Genomic DNA, 24,865 nt, shown 5'->3' with positions numbered 1-24,865 from the left:
TAAGGTGCTATTTGAATAAAGACCTAAAGGAAGTGAGGGGGCGAGCTATGTGGATATCTTCCACACAGAAGAACAGCAAGTGTAAATGTCCTGAGGCAGCATCATGGGGGTGTTAGAGGACCAGTGAGGCCAGGAAGGCTGGAGTGGAATAAGCAAGGGGGAGAGAATGCTATGAATGCAGTCAGAGAGGAGCTGGGGACCAGTCCATAATGGCCTTAACAGCCAAGTAAGGACTTCAGGTTTTATTTTGGGTGAGTTTACAAGAAAGAACAGGTATGGAGAGTAGACACAATGGCAATCTCAAAGAATTGGCTTTTCATGTGCTTGGGTATTATGTTTTTCAACATTAAACAGAATGTTTCATGAAGGCCTCCTGAGCTGGCATTTGCCAGCTCTCAGCTCCTGCAGAGAAGGACTTGGTGTAGGTGGGAGAGAAAAAAAGGTGTTTTTTTGTCTCCTTCTTAGCTCTGTCCAGGAAACCTATGGCCCTGGCAACTTCCTGCTTTAGGGGAGCAGCCCCCCTGCTGATTGGTCGCCATTAGGACCATCTAGTACAGAACAGAGGGGGGAAATTGCTATCGCACCAGGGCTGACTATGCTGAACAGAATCTGCTTGCCCTTGATGAAAAGTTGGCAAACAGCAAAGATGGAGAAATACAAGCACACTTGAAGGAAATGTTTCGTATCTTTTCAACTGCATGATTATTCAATGACAGGGAAGATGAGATAGTGACGTCATCTTGGAAGACTGCTTGGCCAAACGGGGCCTCATAGGTGTATTTATAGGTGTGTATGTGAGTGTGTTTATGTATGCATCTGTATGTTGTCCATATTTCATATGTGTGATTGTGTGTATATATGTGTCTATGTATCTGTGAACATGTGTGTGTACTGGTGGGGGGTTGTGTGTGGCTAGAAGTGTCCTTACACTTCAGGGCTTGCTTTCCCATTGAAGATCTAGAAACTGCATTTGTCAGAGCTCCCAAGGGTTGTTGGGTCTACAGGGACTCACTCCCATTAATCAAGTCCACAAAAGACTTATTAATAATTTAGGACACCAAATGCTTAATTTGTAGTGAGAAATCAAATTATCCAAGCGGCTGAAGAACACATCTCTGCTGGTCAGAGGATTCTCTCTCTAGGCCCCTGAGGAGAATTAACATATTTTCACCCGGGAAGCCCTGTGACAGTCAAAAGATTGTTCGGTGATCAAGGCAAATTTTGTGCATGATCTTAATGACCAGCATAGTTAAATTGCCATGGCCAGCCAGGGGCCCCAGCATTTGGCTTTGCTGCTCTAAGTACTTTCCCCCTGCATCAGCTCTGGGCTTCCCTGAGAAATCCTTGTCCTTTGGGGGTTTTTCAGTCCAACTGCTTATATTAAGGGGAAAAAAAGCTGCCTTAAGACCGTTTCCCAGGCTATAGATTTTTTTCTTCATTTAGTAAATATTTGATTCGATTTTTAGGCCCTGTTCCTCCTGGTTTTTGTCCAAAAAATATCATGCTTGTTAGGATGACTATGCAGATGATAGAACATTATCTACTATGTAAAGATCTTACTAATTTAATAGTCAGAAGGAAACGACACTTGGAAATTCTTATGTGACATCTCACTATCTCTCCCATGGATTGACTGCATGTGGGAGGAGGAGGGCATTCATTCAAGGGTTTGTTGCCATCGATGAGAAAGAGTGGTTCAGAACACACATCCGGGAATCATAGAGATCTGGCTTGAGATGTGGCTCTGCTCCCTCATAGCAAATTGGGCAAATTGTTCAGCTTCTTTCAGAGTCCTCATTGTAAGACAGGAATAGTACTAGTTATTATGTCATGAGGTTGCTCAGGCAGTGATTCAAGGACTAAGGTGCCAGGCACTGCTGTAGGTGCCAGGGATCCGGCGATGATCAAAATGAACATGGCTGCCCTCCGCAAGTTTCCATTCTACTGAGAGGAACGACACGCAATAAAGGAGATAAATAAGCTAACTGTGTGGTATCAGAAAGTGGTAAGTATAGACAAACCATAAGAGGCTCTTAATCATAGGAAACAAACTGAGGGTTGCTGGAGCTGCGGGGGTGGTGGGGCAACTGGGGGGACATGAAGGAGGGCACGTGATGTAATGAGCACTGGGTATTATATAAGACGGATGAAGCACTGACCTCTACCTCTGAAACCAATAATACATTATATGTTTATTAATTGAATTTAAATAAATAAATTAATTTTTAAAAAAAGAAAGGATAAGTACTGTAAAGAAAAATGAAGGCAGGGAAGGGTGGTTGTGACATGTAAGCGACAGAATTTATGTAAAGTTCCCCAAATGCCTGGCATATAACCATAGCAGGAAGTTGAGTTGTTACAGATTCCGCTGTAACATGGGACTCTTCCAGTGAGAGAGATAACTGTACCCCCCAGAACAGCACCACATCCTCACACACAGTGTGCCATGTAGTCATTCTATCTGTGACCGTTGTATCTCCAATGGAAGTTTAAAATTTCCTGTTTTTTGCTCATTGGGAACACCCAGGAAAAGCATTTAGAACAAAAGACAAATTATCCTTAATGTCACCACTCAGAAGCAATTTAACATTTGGTGTGTATCCTCTGAGGCTCTTCTTTTTCTCCTTGGATACACACACATACACACACACACACGTACGTTTTAAATTCAAATAAAATCACTGTTACATAACCCTTAAAGCTGTGTCATGAACACCTTGTGACATCAACAGACAGATTCACGTCACTATTTTAATGGCCAATTGTAGTCCCCTGGAAAGATGAATCTTAAGCTAGTTTGTTATCCATAGATACAGAATTGACTTCCAAATTTTCCTTTCTATAAAAATGCTTTGGCTTTAAAGGCACCAACTTCACTATTTGGCCTAGAGTTTTCCATGGATGTGTCATGGGAAAGTATGCATTATTTCCATATTCACTATGAAATCTAATCACCTTTTATAAACCCAGCTAGGAAGACTGAATGGAAACTCCTTCACGGCGCAGTCTTGGTGCCCAGTTTAACTTAGAGTCAAGTCAATGTAATTACATTTAACTACTTTCAATTTAGATGTATTTTTTAACATCTGCCATGTCAGGACACCACGCCGATTCCTGCTGGCAACCAAGAGGAGTAAGATGCCATCCCTTCTTTCAAGGAGGCCAAGACAGGAGCACAGGTGTCAGTCATCCGTGCATAGGCCAGAAGAGAACATATCTGTTTGCTGTGACCCAGTAATAATACATGTCAGCTGTATGTCCCTAGTGCTGTGCACAAGCAAGGCTCCTGAGACAGAGTCATAACCCACGTGTCAGTTTTGTCTCCTTGTGTCCTTTGGCTTGTACTCAGTGGAAGGAGGTTCTAAATGAGATTTTAGGCAGAGGAACTTGGGAGGACTTAGGTGGGCTTTCTTAGAAGAAATGTGCAAACCCAGACCCACTGATTGAGTGAAAGTTGGGCAGATTGAGGGAAGTGGGGTCTGGGGCAAGAGGAGGGAAGATAAGTTTGTTTCCGGTGTAGCGTAGAGGTGGAGAGATGAGAAATAGCCTGATGCCTCAGAGGGACTCAAAGATCAGTATAGTTGTGTGGGAGGGAAGGGAGGAGCTGTGCAGGGCTTTTGTAGTGGGAGGGATCTCTGAAAACCCCAGGTTTTAGCTTACAGCCTTATACAAAGTGGGCAGTAAGTAAATATTGAAAATAAAATCTGAAAATCATATATTTTTGTTCCTTAACAGAATTTCCCTTCTCATCATTCAGAACCACCTTGTATCAACTTCCCACTTCTCTTCCCTGGGAAATTTGAGGACTGTCTCCAAATGGCTCTTGGATTGTCAGGCAGAGGGAGAAAAATATTTGCATCCTTGGAGCAGAAGCTCCCATGGAGTTTGTTGGTAAGGAGGTTTTCTCAGGTAGTGATGACTGAAGGTGAGTGAAGTATTGAAGCCTTGGGTCAAGAATTATCATGCAGGGGCGCCTGGGTAGCGCAGTCGTTAAGCGTCTGCCTCCGGCTCAGGGCGTGATCCCGGCGTTCCGGGATCGAGTCCCACATCGGGCTCCTCGGCTGGGAGCCTGCTTCTTCCTCTCCCACTCCCCCTGCTTGTGTTCCCTCTCTCGCTGACTGTCTCTCTGTCAAATAAATAAATAAAAATCTTTAAAAATAAAATAAAAAAAAAAAAAAAAAAAAAGAATTATCATGCAGATAAGGGGAATAAACTTGACACCCTCAAAGCATAAGCCATTTCAATGGTGGTTTTCTTAAAAAATGGTAATCAATAGTATCTTTCAGGAAATCAACTCTCGAAATTATAATTTATGCTGTTTTTTACTTTGTCTTCTTTCAGTGAATTAAACTATAACCAAGCTTCTTTCTTGATTTGCATTTCTCCTTAATTATTCTGAGCTAAGTTCTACCCTGCAGAGCTCCAGAAAATGGATAAAATATGCATCTGAGTGTGGAACAGCAGCCGCAGACACCTACACACCAAACCCCGGCTGTGTGGGACGCTGCCATTTTCCCCAAGTCATTTCAGGTCAGAAACACCTCTGCTCCCAAAGAATAGCTTTTAAGGGCCCCCACACAAGGTCTTTGTATGCACTGTATAATATGACAATCAAGGAGCAATATATTGTTCTGCCCCCTCCCAAGAATAAGTGCAGGGCTACTTTTCTGCCCCTATGGGCATAACAAGGATTCTGCAATTATTCAGCCCCACGGGAAACCCTGTGATTTACTTTAGAGGGCTCGAAGTCAAAATCAGAGCATGATTTTACTTTATTCCCATCCAATTAGCCAAGTTTTCTTTTGAAAAAAACATTAATACATATGATTATGGAACTTCTGGAAACTGTAGAAAATTATGATGCAGGAAAAAAAAGTATCCGCATTTCTGCAGACTTAGACTCCCATTGGTATGTTCTTTGGCTTCAGGCTCTTGCCTTCTGCCTTCCCCTAATGCAGATACAATGCATAGATGTGTCACAGGCAACTTGCAACCTTGAGGATAAAATTCACATGCCGAGCATGAAGGAGCGTGAAAACAGAAGCCTGGATTCTTTCTCAGCGCCATTGATGAGAAACCATTCTGGCTTTCTAGTGCTTACCTCTGAACCTTTTTTGCTTGACTTAAGTAAATCTCTACCCTCTTAACTCATTAAAATAGCTTTCTTTTGAGGTATCACACACATTCAGAAAAGTGCGTCACAAGTTTATAGCATGATGAATTTTTTCAAAGCCGATATATGTATAGACACATCATATATGTATATCAAGAAAAAGAACATTATCATAAGTGACTCCCAGTTACTCCCACTTCTTTAAGTGACCTGTATCTGAATGGAACCATAGATTAGTTTTTCCTGGTTTTGAAATGTATGTGAATGGAATCACGCAGTGTATGTTTTCTTTGTTTCTGGCTTCTTCTTCTCAACATTATATTTGTGAGATTTATCCCTGCTGTTGTATGTTCATTCTCTTCGCTCTGTAGTGGTGTAATTTATGAATACACCATAATTTGTTTCTTCATTCTGCTATTGATGGACATTTGAGTTGTTTCCAAATTGGGGCTATTACAAATAATACTGCTGAGAGTATCCTCGTACAACTCTTCTAGTGAATATGTACGCACTTTCTGTTGGAGAAATACCTCAGAGACGAACAGCTAGCCTGGAGTGTGCACGGTCAGCTTCAGTAGATACTGCCAAAGTGGTTCCAAAGTACAAACTTACTTCTGGAGTAAAAAGTTCCAATTTATACTCCAGCCAGCACTCTATGAGAGTTCCAGTTGCTTCATATCCTTGCTGTCACTTGGTATCGTCTATTTCATTTTAACCATTCTGATGGGCGCAAAACGTACCACGTTGTGGTTTACATTTGCATTTCCCTGATGGCTTTAAAAGTTGAACACCTTCATATATATTGGTCATTTGGATACCTTTTTTTTTTTAAGTTTCTTTTCTGATCGTATGCCCATTTTTCTACCATGTTGTTGCTTTTTTTCTTTTTGTAGGATTTCTATATATATATCCTGAATACAAGGTTTTTGTTGGTATATATTTTGCAAGCATCCTCTCCCCATTTTGTAGCTTAATTTTTCAATCTTTTAATGATATTTTTTGATATACAGAAGTTTTTTATTTTAGTAGAATTCAATTCTTTTTTTTCCCCCTTTATGGTTAGTTTTTATGTTCAATTTCAGGAAGCTTTGCCTACTCTATGGTCATGGAGATATTTTCATGTTTCTTTTTTAAAAGTTTTACTGTTTTATTTTAGCTTTGAAGTTAGGTTTTATATATATGTGTGCACAGATCCACACACATAGAATTGATATAAAATATATAGAATTAATTTATTGTGTATAGTATGAGGTAGGGTTCAAAATGCAGTTTTTTCCTCATGAAAAAAAAAATGATTCAGCCTCAATTATTAACTGTCACCCCAGGGCACCTGGGTGGTACAGTTGGTTGAGCCTCTGACTCTTGGTTTTGGCTCAGGTTGTGATCTCAGGACCGTGATATCGAGCCCTGAAATGGGCTCTGTGCTTAGTGTGGAGTCTGCTTCAGATTCTCTCTCCCTCTCCCTCTGCCCTCCCTGCCATGAGATCTCTCTTGCTCTCTCTCAATCTCTCTCTAAAATAAATAACTAAATCTTTAAAAAGACATCACCCCTTCCCCACTGAAATACAATGCCACCTTCGTCACAATGCGTAAGCCATCTCAGATTGGCTTTTGTTGTTACTAGCAGCCAGAGAATCACATCTGGTGGGTGTGTATGTGTATGACTGTGTATACCATGAATTTTCCTTCATATCCTTAAATATTTATTAAAAATATAGTTTTTAATCTGTGTTAAATGGTCCATGTTAATGAGGTACCATCATCTACTTGACCAATACTCTGAGGCTGGACATTTGTTTCCAACTTTTGATTATCATAAATGATTCTAAAATGAATGTCTTTGTCCATACATATTGGCACATATATTTCTTTATTTTCTTTACGTGAGCTCCTAGAGATAGAATGATAGGTAAAAATGTATAAATTTTTCAAGGCTTTAAACACAGCCTGAAAATACATGTGGAGAGTGGGCTTTTAAAGTACTGTAGTTCTGCAGTTGAGAAGCCAATAATACCACTTTTTAAATAAAATATATTTATTTAACTTTTTTTTCTAATAAATTTCGTTGATTTTTTAAAAACTATTTACTTTCCTAATAACAGTAGAACTCTGCAGATTGGAACTTACTTGACGTGAATGTGAGATTGGCTATCTGGGGACACATTTAAAAATTTCAACATAAAATCCTCCTATTTATTTCTTGTACTTGAAACAAGGAAGGCAAGCAATGGGGGCAGGTACTTCTTATATTCAACACATTTTCCCTGCTTTCTCTTTTAGTTCATGGATTCCTTTTTTCCTTGATTTTCCTGTTGCCATTTGTTCTTTTGTAAGCTATACAGGATCCAAGAATGAAATGAAAATAATATGTTTTGGAGGAATGTCGGACTTGCCGGGTGGGGGGTGGGGAGAGATGGTAGTAGGGAACTGCTCCTAAATACTCTACCCCCCAATTCTTCAGGTTTTGTTTTCATAGCCAGTGAAGGAGAAGAGAGATCGAGAAAAGGAGAAGCGGAGTTGGGGACATGGAATTTTCACTCTAAAGGGCTTATTTAAGGATTTAACTCAGAAAGGCTGCAGAGTAATCGGAGTTGTCTCTTCCACGCCAGAGTACACTGAGCCAGAGGGGCCACCTGGGCTCGACCATCCACAGAGTTTCAAGGAGCAGACGCTTCCGAGTTAGACATGGGGGTCCTCAGTTGCTATGGCTCTGAAGAATAAATCTCCCCTTCATAAAGGTAAGCAAAGCAAAAACTATACCTTGTAAAGTGTAGAAAAAGGATTTCTGTGAGGAGATCTGAAAGGCTGCAAAGGGCTGGCTGGCCCCTCTGCCACAGTGGCAGTCCCCAGGCTAACACGTGCAGGTCGGCCACAGCCTCCCACACTGGTTCTGGAGGAAATCTGCCCCGGGCCAAAGAAAGGGCCCCTGAATGGTTTGTGCTGGATCTAAAACAACAGTGCTTGGGCAGTAATTATAAGCATCTGGGAAGAACTTGTTCTCTTAGGTGAGAGAGGAAGGAGATAGGGCAGCCGGAGAGCTCCAGGATGAGCATGGAGGTTGGTGTACCTTTCCCAGGTGTCTCCGCCCCCACTGCTGAGCATCTAGGAAGGCACCTGGGCCTGGAGGGGTTGGAGCCCTAGGACAACCAGAGGAAAAGGATGCTTTGGAGAGGAGCTCCCTGGGGGAACTTCATAAGTTCTGGCAGTCCGGTCAAACTGCGGCCAGACTTCAGCAATCTTTGAATAAACATTTCCATTTTCATGTTTTTGAACTTACTCTTGTTGCTGCTGTTGTTGTTTGTTTACTTTCTTTCCAATGTTCCTGTGGAAAATTTCTGATTACTGTCTTAGCTGAAAAAATTGGGAGGAAAAAATGCCTCAGACTGTTGTGGGTTGAAGTGCGTCTCACAAAAAGATATGAAGTCCTAAGTCTGGTAGCTATGAACGTGACCTTATTTGGGAATAGAGTCTTTGCAGATGTTATCCACTGGGATAGGGTGGGTCCTAAATCCAATGCGGGGTGTCCTCAAAGAGAGAGAGAGATTTGGAGACCCAGATACACTCATGGGAACAAAGCTTACGTGAAGGTACAGGCAGAGGTTGGGCGGTGCATCTGTAAGTCAAGGAATGCCAAGGATTGCTGGCAGCCCCAGAAGAGGCAAGGAGGAACACTCCCCTAGAAGGGAACATAACCCTGCTGACACCTTGATTTTGGACCTTCGCCTCCGGAACTGTGAGAGAATAAATTTCTGTTGTTTTTAGTCTCCCAGAGACTCCACTGCAGCAGCCCCAGGACATTCGCGCAGACGCTGTGGGACGCAGGGCTCCCATGGTGTGGTGAGTGTCCCAGCTGGAGACCTGAGCAGATACGTGGGTGGAGCAAAGATAGAGCTGCACGTCGCTGCAGGATGGCACATATGGCTATTCAGAGGCGCTAAGGCCTTGTAAATCGTATTACATGGGTTTAGCTAGACCTAATTTTTTTTAATGTGGCAAAAACCACACATAACATGAATTTTACCATTTTCAAGTGTACAGTTTAGTAATGTTAAGTATCTTCACATCATCATGGGACCTGAGCAGATTCTTAGGATTGGAAGATAATATACTGTTTAAAAAGTGTTTGTCATACAATTATTCTTACCCTTCACTCCCTAACTATTGAGTACAAGCCTGAGTCTTAGTGATGATTCTCTCTCTTAAGGGAACAAAGTTTACAATGAATCAAGCTGGTTAATATGAGGTTTTGGATTTTAGAATGATAATGAGGTCATCTTTTAACAACTAAGCTTAAAGGTAATGTCATGCTTCATTTGATAGTGTATGTTAAATTGGCTTTGGTCAATGAATGCTAGGTTTAAAAAATAAGAGAGAACGTGTAGGATGTTCTCCATTGTGATGAATGTTGTGGCTACTCAAGGCTATTGCTGTGATGTAGAATTCAGTGAATCTGGCACGGCGTCCTCTGCTCTCCAGAATGAGGAGAAAGCTGACAGTTGCATGAAGAAAGGCTTTGTGGAGGAAGTGTCATTAGAGCTGACCTTCAGGATTGAGTCCAGTGTTATTGTGGGCACTCCTAGGTAAGTTGGCACTCCTAGGTAAGTTATTACAGAAGTTGCAGAGGAGATCACTGGATCAGAGGTGAAAAGCACATGCAGGCCTCCCTGAGGAAGCCAGTAGGAAAGCTGCCCCAAAGCCAGAAGTCTTCCAGCCTTTTCTGAGGTTAATCCCAGTCTGTGTATAGAGCCTCATAAACCAAGACAAGTGTCTGGGGGGTGAGGGGAGGTTCCTCTCAGTCCCCAGGCTTTAGTCTGGGGTGTACCGGCTCAGGTCGAAGAAGCAGCACCTACCAACTTCTTCCCAACGGCTTGAGCCAGCTGAGCCAATTGCACTGAGCTCTCGACACTGAGGCTCCTCAAACAGTACCTTGTTGGGGGTAAGGACCACGGACAGAGCACTCCTCTCTTCAACCTTCCCTTCTGGTCAGATTTTTTCGTAGACCGTGCTCATCTCGTGGCTGTGGCTCTGACGAGTGGGATAGTGATTACCTGTCTAGGTTGTGTAACTTGCCCCAGGTAGGGGCCAAGACTTATTCAGTTAAAACCTCTTCTCATTACACAGAACACAGCAACCCTATTGGCCCAACTCTACTGCTTTTGACGTCAGGGATACAGACGAGGCCTGGTTGGTTCCATTTAAAGTAGGGTGAAGAAAAGTCCCTGTTTATTTAATCAGCGTAGTATTTCAACAGCAAAACCCTGGACAGCTCCATAGATCCTAAGTTTATTTCTTGCTTTTGCTATATGTCCATTATGGGTTGGCTGTGGTTCTGTCCCATCTTATCCCTTGCCTGGGTGCCAGACTGATGAAGCAGTGGGCCCTAACTGGAACATCGCTCTTTATCTCTTGGTAGGGAGCTGCTCAGTGAACCACCCATTAGCCCTTAAAACTTCTGCTTGGAAGTGATCTTCTGCTCCAGTTCCATTGGTCAAAGTCAGTCATATGACCAAGTTTGCTGTCAGGGCAGGTAGGGAAGGGATAATCCTCCCCCTGGGAGCAGCATGGAATGTTTGCGAAAAATAAGACAATATTCCACACTTGGTCACCAAGGGAGGTATTCTTCAATTTCATTGTAAAATTGCCTTAACTGATACATACTGATGGGCTTTTTATTTGCCAACCTATAAAACAGGGGGAGAATCTGAGTGGTAAGCACTGATGTCCAGATGATTGGTGAAGTTCCTTCAGGTTGCATGAGCTGCTGAGCAATAAGAGATTCAAAGTGTAGTGATTTCAGTTGGAGAAATGGAGTGGAAGGCAAGATTGGGGGAGACAGAGGAGCTTGAGTGTGGTGGCCTTAGGCACTAAGGGTTTAGAATTATTCTTTAGGCAGTGAAGTTTCATGGATGACTTTAGAGTGTTGGGATGCACACTCTTCTTGCTATGATCCCTGAGGGCATCATAAAGGATGAATTGAAGGCTGGGTACCAGTTAGCAACCTCATTAGGACAGTAATGATGAAGTCCTGATTTTAGAGCTCCTTTGGGAAAAAAAGAGATGGGAGTGTTTAAAATCCAGAATTTGATTTCAGTTTCAGATGGATTGAAGTTCAAGATCTGCCTTTGAAATATCACAGCCACATGATTCTGGGGACGTTCCTCTGCCTGTCTAAACCTCAGTTTCCTCCATGTAAGATGGAGATGATAATAGTATCACCCTCCACGGTTTGCTGTGGGAAGTAAATGAAGTAACATATGTGAAGTGTTTTCCAAAACCCAATACACCTAGAAAGCCCTTACATGTGGAAAAGCAGAGACATTGGAGATTTTGAATGGGATTTGGTGATTGTATGTGAAAAGTGAAGATGTGGGAGGGTTTGAAGGGAGTACCAAGGTTCCCCGGCTGGAGGATGGTAATACCACTCGTCTAGTCAGGGGTTGGCAATAGTTGGGGGAGGAGAAACACAATCTGAGATCTTGGGGAGACATCCATGGAGAAGGGTCCCAGCAGGTGCTTAGAAATCTGAGCTAGGCTCAGGAGATAGGACTTGTACAATGAGTCATTTGCCAATTGTGTGGACAGATGACTCCTGCGGTCTCTGCTGCAGAAAATATTTAGCTGTATACATTCGAGCACACTGCGTATGCCTAAGAGCTGAGGAAAAAGACTATTCTCCAAGCTGAAGATCCTGGAGGTCGGTGATTCTCACACTTGAGTGTATCAGAATTACCTGAAGGGCTTCTTAAAGCCCAGAGTTTCTGGGTGTTCAGCTGGGGCTGGAAACTGGGTTTCCTCTGAGTGCTCTGCTCTTGTGCTGCCTCTGCCAGAGAAGACCTGGAAAATGCTGACCCCACAAACAGGAGTGATTGCATTAATGCCATTGATCCTCATGTCTAGAACAAGATTTAGGGAAATGGCCTTTTGAGAATACACAGCAGATTGCTGGGAGATCAGCAGCAATTCAGCATGACAAGTGTGGCATATGTTTTGATTTGTAACATCCTTGGGGTGTAATTCATAGAATAAGTCTTTAGCCTATGAACCTTATGCAAGAGATATCATCTGCCCTGATGAACTAAAAATCCACAAAACTACGATAAATGCCTCTTGCATGCAAATCTTTGTCTCACTCAATATTCTGTCTTTGGCAGCAGGCACTGTCACAGAGGGTCTCTTCCTTCAGGCACTAGTGGATATGAGGGGTTGGATGGAAGAAGTGACATTCCTAAGCTCCCCTTAATAATAAAAAATGCTTTAATTCACGTCCCTGAAGTACTTACAGTTTTTGCCTGGATGTAAAGCATTCTCTTAGTTTACTAACAACTATGGAAAATATAGTAATCCTTTCATTTTCCAAATGACCATCTAGTAGAAGCTTCTAAAATTTCCTCTCATTTTTTTTTCAGTATAATTGACATACAATAAACTGCACATACTCAAAGTGTACAGTGTGATGAGGTTTAACATATATTCATATCCATAAAACCATTACACCACTTAACATAGTGACCATATTCATCACCCTAAAACTTTCCTTGTTCCCCTTTGTAATCCAGCCCCACTCCCTACATGACCCTATCCTCAAGCAACCACTGATCTGCCTACAGGTTGGTTTGCATTTTCTAGAATTTTATATAAGTGGAATCATATAATATATACTTGTTTTTTTGGTCTTGTTCTTTCACTCAGCCTAAGCATTTTGAGATTCATTCATGATCCTGTATGTATCAGTGGTTCATTCCTGTTTCTTGCTGAGTAGTATTTCTTTGTATGGGTATATTCTATTTGTTTATTTATCTGTTGATGGGAATTTAGGTTGTTTCTAGTTTGGGACTATTACAAATACAGCTGCTATGAACATTCACATACAAATTTATGTACACACAGATGCTTTCATTTCTCTTGGGCAAATACCTAGGAGTGAAATATTTGGATCATGTGATAGATGTATGTTTAAAGTTTTAAAGGAACTGCCAAAATTTCTAAAGTGGTTGAACTATTTAAGATTCCTACCAGAGGAGTGTGAGAGTTCTAATTTTTCCACTTTCTAACCCACATTTATCTTGCTTAGTCTTTTTCATTTTAGCCATTCTAGTAGATATATAGAGGTATCTCATTGTGGTTTTAATTTGCATTTCCTTGATGATTAATGATATTGATTATTTTTTCATGTGCTATTTGCTATGAAAATTTTTTGATGAAGTGTCCATTTTTAAATCAAATTGTTTGACTTTTCATTATTGAGTTATAACAGGTTTTTAAAATATATTCCAAATACAAGTCTTTTGTCCAACATATGTTTTTCAATCTGTAGCTTGGCCTTTTCATTTCATAACAGTATCTTTTGAAAAGCAAACATTTTATTTTGATGAAGTCCGGTTTATTGCTTTTTTTTTCATAGTTCCTATTTGTGTTTAATTTAATTACCCAAAGTTACTAAGATTTTTATGCTTTTTTCTAGAAATTTAATAGTTTTAGTTCTTATATTTAAATCTACGATTCATTCTGAGTTAACTGATGTATATGGTGTGAGGTAAGGGTCAAGATTTGCTCTTTTACATAGAGCTAACCAGTTGTTTTGGCACCATTTGTTAAAACAACTATCCTTTCCTCATTGAGATGCCTTGGCATCTTTGTTCAAAATCAGTGGATCATATATTTGTGAATTGTCTATTCTATTCCACTGATCCATGTCTGCCTTCATGCCAATACCACACCATCATAATTACTTTTACTTTATGTTTATTTCTATCTTACTTAGTTACTTTACAATGTTTTAAAGTTAGTTTCTTTTTTTTTTTTAAAGATTTTATTTATTTATTTGACAGAGATAGAGACAGCCAGCAAGGGAGGGAACACAAGCAGGGGGAGTGGGAGAGGAAGAAGCAGGCTCATAGCGAAGGAGCCTGATGTGGGGCTCGATCCCATAATGGCGGGATCACGCCCTGAGCCGAAGGCAGACGCTTAACCCCTGTGCCACCCAGGCGCCCCTAAAGTTAGTTTCTGTAATTATTTTTTTGACATAAAGTCAAACAAAATCTTTTAGAGTTGTATAAACTGTAATCAAATCCCCAGATAGCTTATGTCTCTCTAAACTGAGAAGTGTTGATTTTCCTCTGTTTTTTCTCTATCCAGAAACTCAATAACAATTATTTTAGTGAGTTTTCCTTATCCTATTGCTTTTGTTCCTCATGTGCTTTTTTTTGGGTACACACGCAACACACACACACACACACACACACACACACACACACACACGGCACATGAGTAGGTACCATAAAGAGTAGCTGCTCTTCCCGCTACTGTTATTATCAGTATTGCTGCTATTGCTGTCATCATTATTGCACACACACTTTGGTTTTCAACATCCTTCCTACATTTATAAAACCATTCACTCTAGTTTTGGGCCCAACAATTGAACCAGGTCAATTTCCTTAACAAACCTACATGACTCCTAGGTTCCCTATTCACTATTCTAGTGGATGTACTGAGGTATCTCATCGTGGTTTTAATTTGCATTTTCCTATGATTAATGATGTACACTTCCTGGAACATAAGAGGAAAGGCAGATATTATTAATTTATAAGTATAACTTAAATTCTCTCTCCCTAAATATATAACTGAGTACTTTTTTACATGGATACTTTTTTCAGGATCTTGCCCATTCACCTATTTTTGAGAGATTATTCTGTGGTGTGCCCTGATCAGATTATCATTTAATAGCTGAAAAGGCTTCTGAAAGCTGGAGGTTTCATGAGTATTTCTCAGTCAACATTTAATTCTTTTTTTTTAAGATTTCATTTGTTTGTTTATTTGAGAGAGAGAGAGAGCACAAGCAGGTGGAGCAGCAGGCAGAGGGAGAAGCAGGCTTCCCGCTGAGCAAGGAGCCTGACACGGGACTCGATCCCAGGACCACGGGATCATGACCTGAGCTGAAGGCAGACGCTTAACTGACTGAGCCACCCAGGCATCCCTCAGTCTACATTTAATTCTTAAAATTTTAAATATGAGTTGTCTCAAAGTGATCCCTAGAAAGCCCACTGTGGTCTCTTCTGCATTGAGAGGTTAATTTTCTTATGCCTATCTTTTGTTTTCTGTCTTATGTCAGTGTTCTATTCATGATAAAATCTTCCAGTCCCAACCCAATCCCTAAAAATACAGTTTTTAAGAGTGCTCTGTGTGTGTGTGTTTGAGATTATGTCAACAGTTTGAGAAATCCTGCTTCTTTTGCTTGATGAAACCAGTCAGGTTTCTGTTCAAATTTCAGCAAATTCCACACTAAGTGATGATACGACTTTAAGTAGGGGAAACTCCTTTAGGCTCTCTTACAGCATTCGGGAGGAAAAGGAAGGGAGGATGACAGGCAAAGTTGTTAAATGTTAAATCAAAAGCTGAAAAGTCATTGAATGCAAAATAATTCAAACTCCAAATGAGAAGAGAGTTCAGGAGGGACTTCTCACAATGAAGGGAAAAAAAAATGTCAAACGAGCAGTAATTGAGGGAAAAGTCAAATGGAGGATGGAAGTCTCCTTTCTCACAAGAAAGGGCTACTCTGTCTTTGTTACCTCCTCCACTTTTCCTTTTTTAAATTTGGGATGAGGAAGGTGACAAACTCTAGAGAACATAGGTGGAGGGAGAGCAGAGGAAACTGCAGGCTGAGCAGGAACTGCAGGGGCGGAGGGGGAGGGGCCCCATTTTGTGCTTAACAGGATTTGAGAAGGGGGTGAAAAGCTGCCAGCAGTCAGAATATGAATTAAGGAAGGTGACTTTACAGAAATAGAAAAAATGACCTCTCTCTGAAATCTAGAGGCAAAAGATGAGGATGTTAACTAGTTAGGAGAAAAATCATTACATATCGGAGTATGAAAAGACCTTAGAGGTCATGGAAACCAACCCTTGCATTTTACAGATAGGCCAACAGTTGAGAAGAATGAACCATCAGAGACTAAATTGGTCCACCACAATATAATATGTTTGCATTTGAACTAATAAAAAAATAATGTCCTCCAATATCAAAGAAATCATGTACTCTTAGAAGATACAGTCTTTTTCTCTCGTGGCTTTTCGTGATGCTTAGCATCGTCATAGTCTTTTGAGAAACACCAGATTAATTGACTTGCCTAGCTTGTGTCATGGGATTATTTTAAATTTTGTTTTTAAGTATTTGGAAAGAAGTATCATCATCATATTTGGTGCTTAATCAATAGTTCTGTACATTTCAATTCCCCTAATAAATAGGGATGCCATTTGAACAGGGTTGCCATGTGGAGTTCAGTGCTATATACCTGGTGGCCAAGTGGGTTGGGGCCAAGGAAGACAATGGTCTTCATTCCCACCACCTCGTACCTTTCCTGGGTCTACCTTTGGCTGCAAGAACAGCCTTTCATAGGTCTTCCTGCCTCCTCTCTTGCCCCCTTCCAAACCATCTTCTGCACCAGCCCTCAGAGTGGCTTTCCTAAAATACAAGTCCAAGTGGTATCACTTACTTATAGATACTTTTGGTAGCAACTCAATGACCATACATTAGATTCTAAACTCCTTAACCTCCAAGTCCTCCCTGCCCTCTCCCCCTCATTTATGCCTTCTCCCCTCCTAACACTGTACATTCAAGCTTTAGAGACCATGTGATACTCATCAGACCAGCTTCTGATGGCTGTTTCTTTGCTAGCAGTTCTCTTCTGCCTAGGACATCCTTCTCCCTTTCCTCCTCTACCTACTATCTGTCTACTCATTGCTCAAGGCTCAAAGCAACACTTTCCTTGCACTCTCAGTTAACTATCCCTCGAATAGTGTCTCACTTCTTCCTGGACATACATTTATCATAACACCTATAACATCTTATTGCACTTATTTGTATACACAAGAGAAATCAGTGGTGTTCAAACTCGAAAGCACGTAGTGCACATAAGAACCCTCCACAGAGTTTCTTGAAAAGGCAGAAATTTCTTGGACTCACACTTAGAGATTCTGTTTCTGATTCTGATTCAGTAGGTCTAGCATCAGAGGGGTTCATGGACATCTCTGAGCCTAAGGAGAGCCTATACATCAGCTAAGTCTTCACCTGCTTGTAGCACCATTTTTTTTCCAAGGGCAGAAGACAATGCTGGTGTGTTCCACCTGCTACTCCCTGATCACTGACTCACAAGAGTATCAGCTTGAGAGATCCCAACACTCCCTTCCTCCCCTCCCACTCTTTTGGGGGTAAAATATGCAAAACTCATTTATATTCCTGCAAGTAGGTAAGAATCATATTCTGGGCCATCACCATTCAATAATGGAAGCTTTGTGCAAAGTAGTGACAGGTGAGAGGAATGATTTCATTTTTCACTTTGACAATTGGGTGAAGCAGATTCCTGGCAGTTCTGCAAAGGTTTTATGCCCACATAGTTACCCAAGGGATCTGCTTAGCAACCAAGAGATGCTGCAAGGGGAAGAAAAGCAGATTCTTCTCTCAGTGGCATCTTGTAACTGAGATGCTGCCACAAAAGAGAAGAGAAGAGGGCAGCTCTGACCTAGGGTTCTTGCTTGTTCTGTGGTCTCCAGAAAGGTCCGTCCTGAGTGCCCCGGTCCCTCTCCCCTCCCTAGAGCCCACACAGAACTCACTGTGAGGGGAGCATCAGTCCTCAGAGGGCTTTGCTGTGCTTGGCTAGATTTCATCCATGTGCAATTATTTTTTCTGACTATAAAATTCAACCTATTTGTTGGAGATTTGTTTTGAGAGGATCCAATAGAGCACCTCTCTTCCATGCCTGGGTTTTGAACTGAGAGGTAAAGCGAAAAAAAAAAAAAAACAAAAAAAACAAAAAACCAAGTAAGCATTTGGCAAATTAAATAGGACCAGTTCATGGATGGAGTTGATCTTGGAGGATGGGGTTTGTATCTGCAGACAAGTGGGTTTCCTGATGCTGAATCCTAGAACCGAACTGAACCCCACAAGTGACAGCCCTCCCATCTTCTGTCCCGGAGCTGAGGCAATCCAGGAAATGTGCTCTGGACCAGAAGGTGGGCTCCCTGGAGGAAGGGGAAAGGCAGGGGCTGGAAAGTCCAGTGTCTCTTCTAAACCCACCAATCTGGTGACTCCTTTGGCCTCCCTTGGCAGAGGGAGTCAGGGACAGGGAGAAACCACAGTAGTACTCACCTTCACATGGCAGGAAACATCAGACACAGGTCCAGGTGTTCCCCCAACCCAATTACGTTTACTATTAAAGACTGGGAAAATACAGAAAAATACCTAAAGAATGAAATACAAATTGTCAGTGATCCCAGAGATCCATATATATATATGGATATGTATATATGTATGTGTATATATATATATATATATATATATATATATATATATATATATATAGTAAGGCACATATTTCTCACCTTCTAATGTTTCTTAAATTGGGATGTATTTTACAATTGATATGTTTTTAATGTGGTATTATTAATTTTTCCTGAAAGATTTTTGTTAAGGCTCTGGTAGCTCTTTCAGTTGTCAGTATCTTAGAAATGAGGAAATGTGGTAAATTTCAATTGTTTCACAAAATAGGGATTCTTCTAGAGCATTTTTCCATATCAATAGGTAGTGAAAACCTGATGTACATGATGCAAAATGTTCCATCACCCGAGTGAATGAGACTGCACTTAACTCATCTCTAGCGCTTGGCATTTAAATTCTGTTTTTCTGTTTGTTTTGGTTTTTAGCTTTATAGATAATGTGGTGATAAACTTCCTTGTACCTAAGTCTTTGCTCCAAATATGATTTTTCCCCCTTAAGAAATGGCCCTTTTAAAAAGTGTTGGTTCCATGTGACCATATTATCCCTCAGAAAAGTAATCCAGTGGAGCATCCCGCTAACAGCATCTGAGGGTGCCCATCTCGGCACAGGCCCAGCACGGAATTAGAAGGTATGGTACCTTCTGAATTTGAGGATTGTCTGTCCTAAATGCCTCTCCTGCCACTCTTTGCCAACCCTCCCATCCTCCCTTCCAGTCCAGTCCATTCTCCTGGGAGAGCAAAAACAAGCACAGAGGACAAGGCTCAACGTTGCCACAATAGTTTGCTGCCAAAACCAACATAGTACTCTGATTGGTTGGGCTCACTGATGGGGGAGAGAGGTACCCCTAAATGGCCTAGAGCCACAGCAGGCAAGGGAACATCCACAGCCCCTTTCTCCTCTGCCCATACTCAGCTCCCAGTGGCAAGATAGCACAATGGCAGAGCAGTGCCCAGGAAGCTGGCTGGCTGAGCCTTTGTCCTGATGCCTAGAGCATACTGGTTGAGGTTCCTCCTTGCCCCTCCTCTTCTCTTCTCTTCTCCTCTCTTCTCTTCTCTTCTCTTCTCTTCTCTTCTCTTCTCTTCTCTTCTCTTCTCTTCTCTTCTCTCTCTCTCTACCACAGTGCTCAGGATTGAAGGAACCTTGAGCTTCCTCTGGAGGCCAGGAAGCATCACTGATGGGCATGCCGTGCTTCACCTTGGTCTCCATGTAGCCATCCCAGAGGCAGCAAGGGAAGGCTGTGGCCTGGGTTCAATGCCATGCAACACATTTTAATCAGCAGCTGCTGCGTGAAAGGCGTTATTAAGTGCTGTAGGAAAGACAAGGTTTTATTTCTGTCGAGGGCTTTTTATGGCACTAGTTCCGTGGATGTCCACCCCACTCCAATCCATCTGCTTGCTCCTTGGGTATAGGCTGGAGACTCTTCTGGAAAGGAACAGCATGTGCTCATACCTCAGAACCACAGACAGAAGCAGATTGGACTGTGGCAAGTGCAAACCTGGCATGTTTACTGGAAAAAAAGTTCTTGGTTCCTCAGAGAATAATATACCAAAACAAAGTGGATTCTCTGGACATTCCTCAGTGAGATGATGTCTATTCAGGTTAAGTAGAGAATTCTGGGGCCAAAAATGCCCCAATCACACTGTATTCTTTGCCTGTTACTCCACTGAGATACAGAATCTCTTATTTGATACTCAAAATTAACTGGAGGCTTTGGGTGAAGCTTTTAGCGTAGAATTTGGTTGGCCTTTTCCTGATAAGATGACTCACCAGATCTGGTGTGCCAACTGCCTCTAAGCTACAACAGTTTATGTTTAAGCCGTTTCTAGAATAAAGGGGACTCATAGGATTTCTGAGCCAGGTAAGCTGCCCTAGGGTAGAGCTCACTGATAACAGAGCCAAAGGAGCCTTCTCATGGGGCACTACCAGGGACAGTGCCTGTGGACAGACAGAGGAGCAATTTGAACAGCCAGTCTCTCATTCAGGAAAGGTGTAAGAAGATACCGTTTCCCAAAATAGGTGGGAGTGCAGAGTGCTGGATTATGTAATCATGGGACACACCAATTTTGGGGAAGACAATGCCTTTGGGTGTTCCTCCAAATGGACTTGAAGGAGATTTAGAGGCAAAGTGGGTAGTTGGCATTTCATTGGGCCAGTAGGGCTCTGAGGTTTGATCTGGGAGTCCTGGGCACTCTGATATCAGAATGGCATCCTTTTCCCTGGCAGAGCAGAGAAGAAGGGGGAAGCTTGGAGAAGCTTCGATGCACAGATCTCAGCCAGGTCCCAAAGATCCTTCGAGCATGGGAGGGCAAAAATGGAGCCTCATAGGGTCATTTTTCCTGAGGCTCCATGTAATGAGATTTACTTCCTGGGGGAGGATGGGAATTAACTGTTGGATCTGTTCAGCTCATTGAGGAGAGGGTCTTTGTCAAACCATCCTTCACTGGGTTATGTCTCACCAAGAGAGGGAGGAGCCTGCGGGGTTAGCAGGAGAGAAGGGGACCGCCAACCTGACTGGGGCGGGGAGGGGGGATTGGGGGGGAACTCTCCACTATGAACACTCTTGGGGCTACAGCTTCTACTGATCATTTGAAAAACAAATCATGGAAAATAAAAAATACATAAGAAGAACAGAAAGGTAATAAAGAAGGTTTAATTTCAATAATAAAAGAAGATGAGATTAAGATGGGCTTAAAAACCAGACATCTTAAACACAAAAAGGCATTTCAAAATAAGCTTAAAAATAAGCAACCTTGTTTGAAATTTCAATAAAAATAAAGGAGGAAAAAATAACTAAAGTAAATTCAGTTTAAAATTTGAAATAAAATTCAAGAAATTTTGTATCTGGGAAGTTGGGAGAAAAATTACAATTCCAGTAAAAAGAATATTAACCGTTTTGTTTTGTTTTATTAAAAGAGAAGCTACAGCTAGATGAGATTTAAAATCAGAGAAATGGCTGAACTCCAGGAAGAGATTAAAAACATAAAAGACAAAGCTATACATAATCAAAATAGAACCCAAAAGCCATGAGGTGAGCAGCTGAAAACCTGTTCGTAAATGAAGCTAACAATGACATAAGATTTGTAAACACTATCAAATAAAAGGGAAAAATGTGTAGGATAAAGTGAAAATGGAGAGTTTTTATGTTTGGAGTTAAGCGTAAGACAAAGGAGATGGGGAGGAAAAAGAGCAGGCAGTAAGTTCTTGTGGACACAGGTTCCGAGGACTGCTTCTGCTTCTCCTGGGCTGTGGCCTCCACCTCAAGGGGCACCATTTATTTTTGGGGGGTTAAGAGCCAGGTGGCAGAAAGTCAAGAGCTCCTCTTACCCGCTTGTCCTAGACATCGCCCCTACACACTCCCGGCTTGGTCTGACCCTGACGATATTTCCTCTTGCTCCTTAGTTCACGGTACCTACAAGAGAGGCCCCAAGGAAAGGAATTTTCCAGAGCCACTGCAGCCCTGGGGCAGAAGAAACAGCCTAGATCCTGCTATGCCGTTCCCCCCCTCCCCACTATTTTCACAGGAAAAGGAGAAGATGTGAAAAGAGGTAAAGAGAAAAATCAAATATAGATTGAGGGAAAAATGTGTAGAACTGTAAATCGTTCACTAATACCTCCTTTTGATGTCTTCTGCATCAGAACATAAATACCAGTGGCAGGAAGTTTATCTTCTGCAGAGTTGCTAAAACTACCCCATATGCAATTATATATTCATACTGTATTGGCTCAAAATTGTGCGGAATAAAGTGTAACCTAAAGAGAAACCAAAAATAGTTACTTGGTTTCCTTTGCCAAATTTCCCTGAAAAATGTAACTGCGTGAGAGTTTAAAATTAGGTAATCAGCTAACAAGTATTTGTTGAGTCTCCTGTGTGTGGAGGCCTGTTAGCCTTCCTGGAAGCAACGAGGACAGGCTTCCTGGCCTTGCTGTCCCCCGGAAGGGCACAGGGCCTAGTCCAGGCTAGTTTTCATTGCTGTGACCTACTTTTCATCAGTGTGATAGCCACTAAGACACCCAGGTGTTTTCTTCTCTTCAAAAATCTGTTATTCTGTGAGTGGGCATTTTACAAAGTGCTCTTTTGCTTCCTTACCTGAACTTCTGCCTCACGTGTTGCTGCAGGCCTGACCACACAGCCCGAGCAGCGGCAGGTAGAATTGTGGGAAGAGCTTGGATCACATTTACAAGTTAATTTCATATGTGTGCTTATTACTGCCTCACCTGGTTCCTCTAAGCCTCACTGGCCCTTCAGTAACAGAGAAGTCGTATGAGACATAGTAGCCCAATACTAACCGAATAAATGCACCTCCCAGTCCTCCATATTTGGGGGAGTGGCTGTGGTGGCTCATGCAATCTCACTCAAGTCCTTATGTTCTTTCTCCCCCCGCCGCTTCTTTGCTGTCCGCTTGTGGATCCACGGGGGACTGTGTGTCACCATCAGCCCTGGGTCCCATGTCAGCGGCAAATGGGAATCAGGGAGTGGTCTACATCCCCCTTCCTGAGCCCGCCAACAGACTTGGAGAGAAGGGGGTGAAGGAGTGGCAACTTTTTACGTGTTCATGCCTGGATGGTAGACCCCAACCCTGCTGTTCACATCACGTGACTAGATGGTGGTTCCACGCAGCAAAGCAAGAGCTGTAGAGTCGTCTGTGTCCCCAGGAAGCCTCACCTGCCAGAGTCCTGGTGTGTTTCACGCAGAACCGTAGAGAACGCCTACTTCCTGCACGCCGAATCATCCTTCTCACCTGCCCTCGGAAACAGCATGCTGGGCCCTTTCCTGAGTTTATCCCTGGAGCCCCTTTCTCCGGAGAACTTGGACACAGAACCATGGAGTTGGCTCCAGGGCTAAAATGTGACAGAGACACCATTTCTCCTCCAAGAGTCATGTGAGCTCTCTTCCTTCTTCTCAATAAAAATGCCCCTCATGCAGGTCAGCTCCTAGAAGGCCCTCCCACCACTCAATCAGACAAGCTTCCTGAATGTTGGGTCCCACCTTAGTCTCCAAATGCTCGAAGCACAGAAGTAACCCGTGACCATCGGCAAGGCCTTTGTCCACTCTGGACCTTTATTTCTTCATCTGTAAAACATGACCTGCCCTTTTGGTGTCAGTCATGAGTATCAAATGACATCATTGATGACTGAGCACTCTATAAAAGCCCTGTAATAATACTGAGTTGGAGAAAACCAGGAGTTGATTGCTTTGTTTTCTTTAAGCCCAGAATGACAGACTTGTGGGAAAGGTTGGTTTTCTTTTCCTAATTCAATCTGGCTGGCTTTGTTTAGTCTTTTTAAATAACAGATTAACTTTGTAGGAATTATTTATATATTTTACTTGTGTTTTGCCAAGAGACTTTAAAATGTCACAGATATTGGGGTTGGGAGTATGATGGTGGGCTGAACAGGTAGGCAAGCATTCTGGGGGGAAGAGAAAACAAGAGGCTTCTCTCATAAAATATAGTCCTTTATGGAATATACTGGATATGTGCAAGTTAATTAGCTCACTGGTTTCCAAAGCAAAGCCACAACAGGGACCAACTGTGAGACTGGCAGAGCCGAGAACCAGAGCCACCATTTCTCCTGTGCCTGCAGCCACAGCAGACATTTCCAGTGGAACATGGCACCTTCTCTAGCTGAAAGCTGGCCTCGCATTCCTTTTCATGGAATGCTTTAAAATTTTTTCTTTTTAATTTTTTATGCTAGAAATCTTGAAGAGTATAGTTAGACCAGGATAGTCCACATAATGACAACAGTAGCTTGAAGCTACAATCATTAAAAAAAAAAAAAAAAAAAAAAAGCTCAGGGGCCATATGTTGAAGGAAACTGCTTCATGAGCTATTTGGGCAGTTGTTGGTAGAACGTGGGAGGCCCATGGACCAAGAGGAGACCAAGAGAGGAAGGAGGGGGTCAACGCTTGCTGCTGTAGGATCCTAGCACTGCTCGCCTCCCTTGCACCCCCCAACACACACACAATCCCCTAAACTGGGTCATATATTGAAATATTTAACTTTAGATTTAGATTTAAATTAGTTTAAATGAAAGGTGCTTAAAAATTCAGTTCCTCGGTTGCATTGGCCACATTTCAACAACTCACTAGCCATCTGTGGCCAGTGACTCCTCCAATGGGCAGTGCAGATAGAGAGCATCTCCATCATCACAGACAGGTCTATAGGTGACCTAAGCAGACCCCAGTGTGTATCCTACTCGTAATACTGCTCAATAGGCTGGCATCCCAGAGCTCATGCTCTCCTGGTGGGAGTTAGGCACACACAGTATGAGCAGAAACTCAGTTCTGACCCCCTCCCTTCCCTTTACCTGTACAGAAAGAGGGACTCAGGCTGGGGGGAAGAAGGAGAGGAAATACACCATTTCAAGAATTGAAATTATTTTTCTTCCACATGAAAGTTACAAAAAGAACAGATGGCGCTTTGAAAAATGAAAATCTGGGATCGAAGAGAAGGAAAGAGCCAAGCATGAGTCCCAGGGCTGCTGTT

At 42.2% G+C, this 24,865-nt stretch overlaps 1 protein-coding gene across 3 annotated transcripts in view; it reads left to right on the top strand.

The window, feature by feature from the left end:
• The window catches only part of LOC148110062 (uncharacterized), a 28,835-nt gene extending 5,271 nt beyond the window's left edge, over nt 1–23,564 (top strand). The window contains exons 2-8 of one of the 3 annotated variants that reach the window (XM_087862040.1): nt 3,736–3,891; nt 4,419–4,530; nt 7,723–7,851; nt 8,876–8,950; nt 9,552–9,693; nt 21,780–21,925; nt 22,816–23,564. In XM_087862040.1, the coding sequence (XP_087718166.1) occupies nt 7,818–7,851; nt 8,876–8,950; nt 9,552–9,693; nt 21,780–21,925; nt 22,816–23,015 (597 nt within the window). In that variant the 5' untranslated portion in view covers nt 3,736–3,891; nt 4,419–4,530; nt 7,723–7,817 and the 3' untranslated portion in view covers nt 23,016–23,564. Of the gene's footprint in view, nt 1–3,735; nt 3,892–4,418; nt 4,531–7,574; nt 7,852–8,875; nt 8,951–9,551; nt 9,694–21,779; nt 21,926–22,815 lie in introns of all 3 variants that reach the window. The other 2 variants (XM_087862041.1, XM_087862042.1) reach the window with 2 other exon arrangements.
• The last annotated feature ends 1,301 nt before the right edge of the window (nt 23,565–24,865 follow it).

This window comes from Ursus americanus, chromosome 5, assembly GCF_024610735.1.
Source record: "Ursus americanus isolate L20-20 chromosome 5, mUrsAme1.1.p, whole genome shotgun sequence".
Classification (NCBI taxonomy): Eukaryota; Metazoa; Chordata; class Mammalia; order Carnivora; family Ursidae; genus Ursus; species Ursus americanus.
Note: the sequence above shows the minus strand (reverse complement) of the source record. Positions and strands in the feature narration are given on the sequence as shown.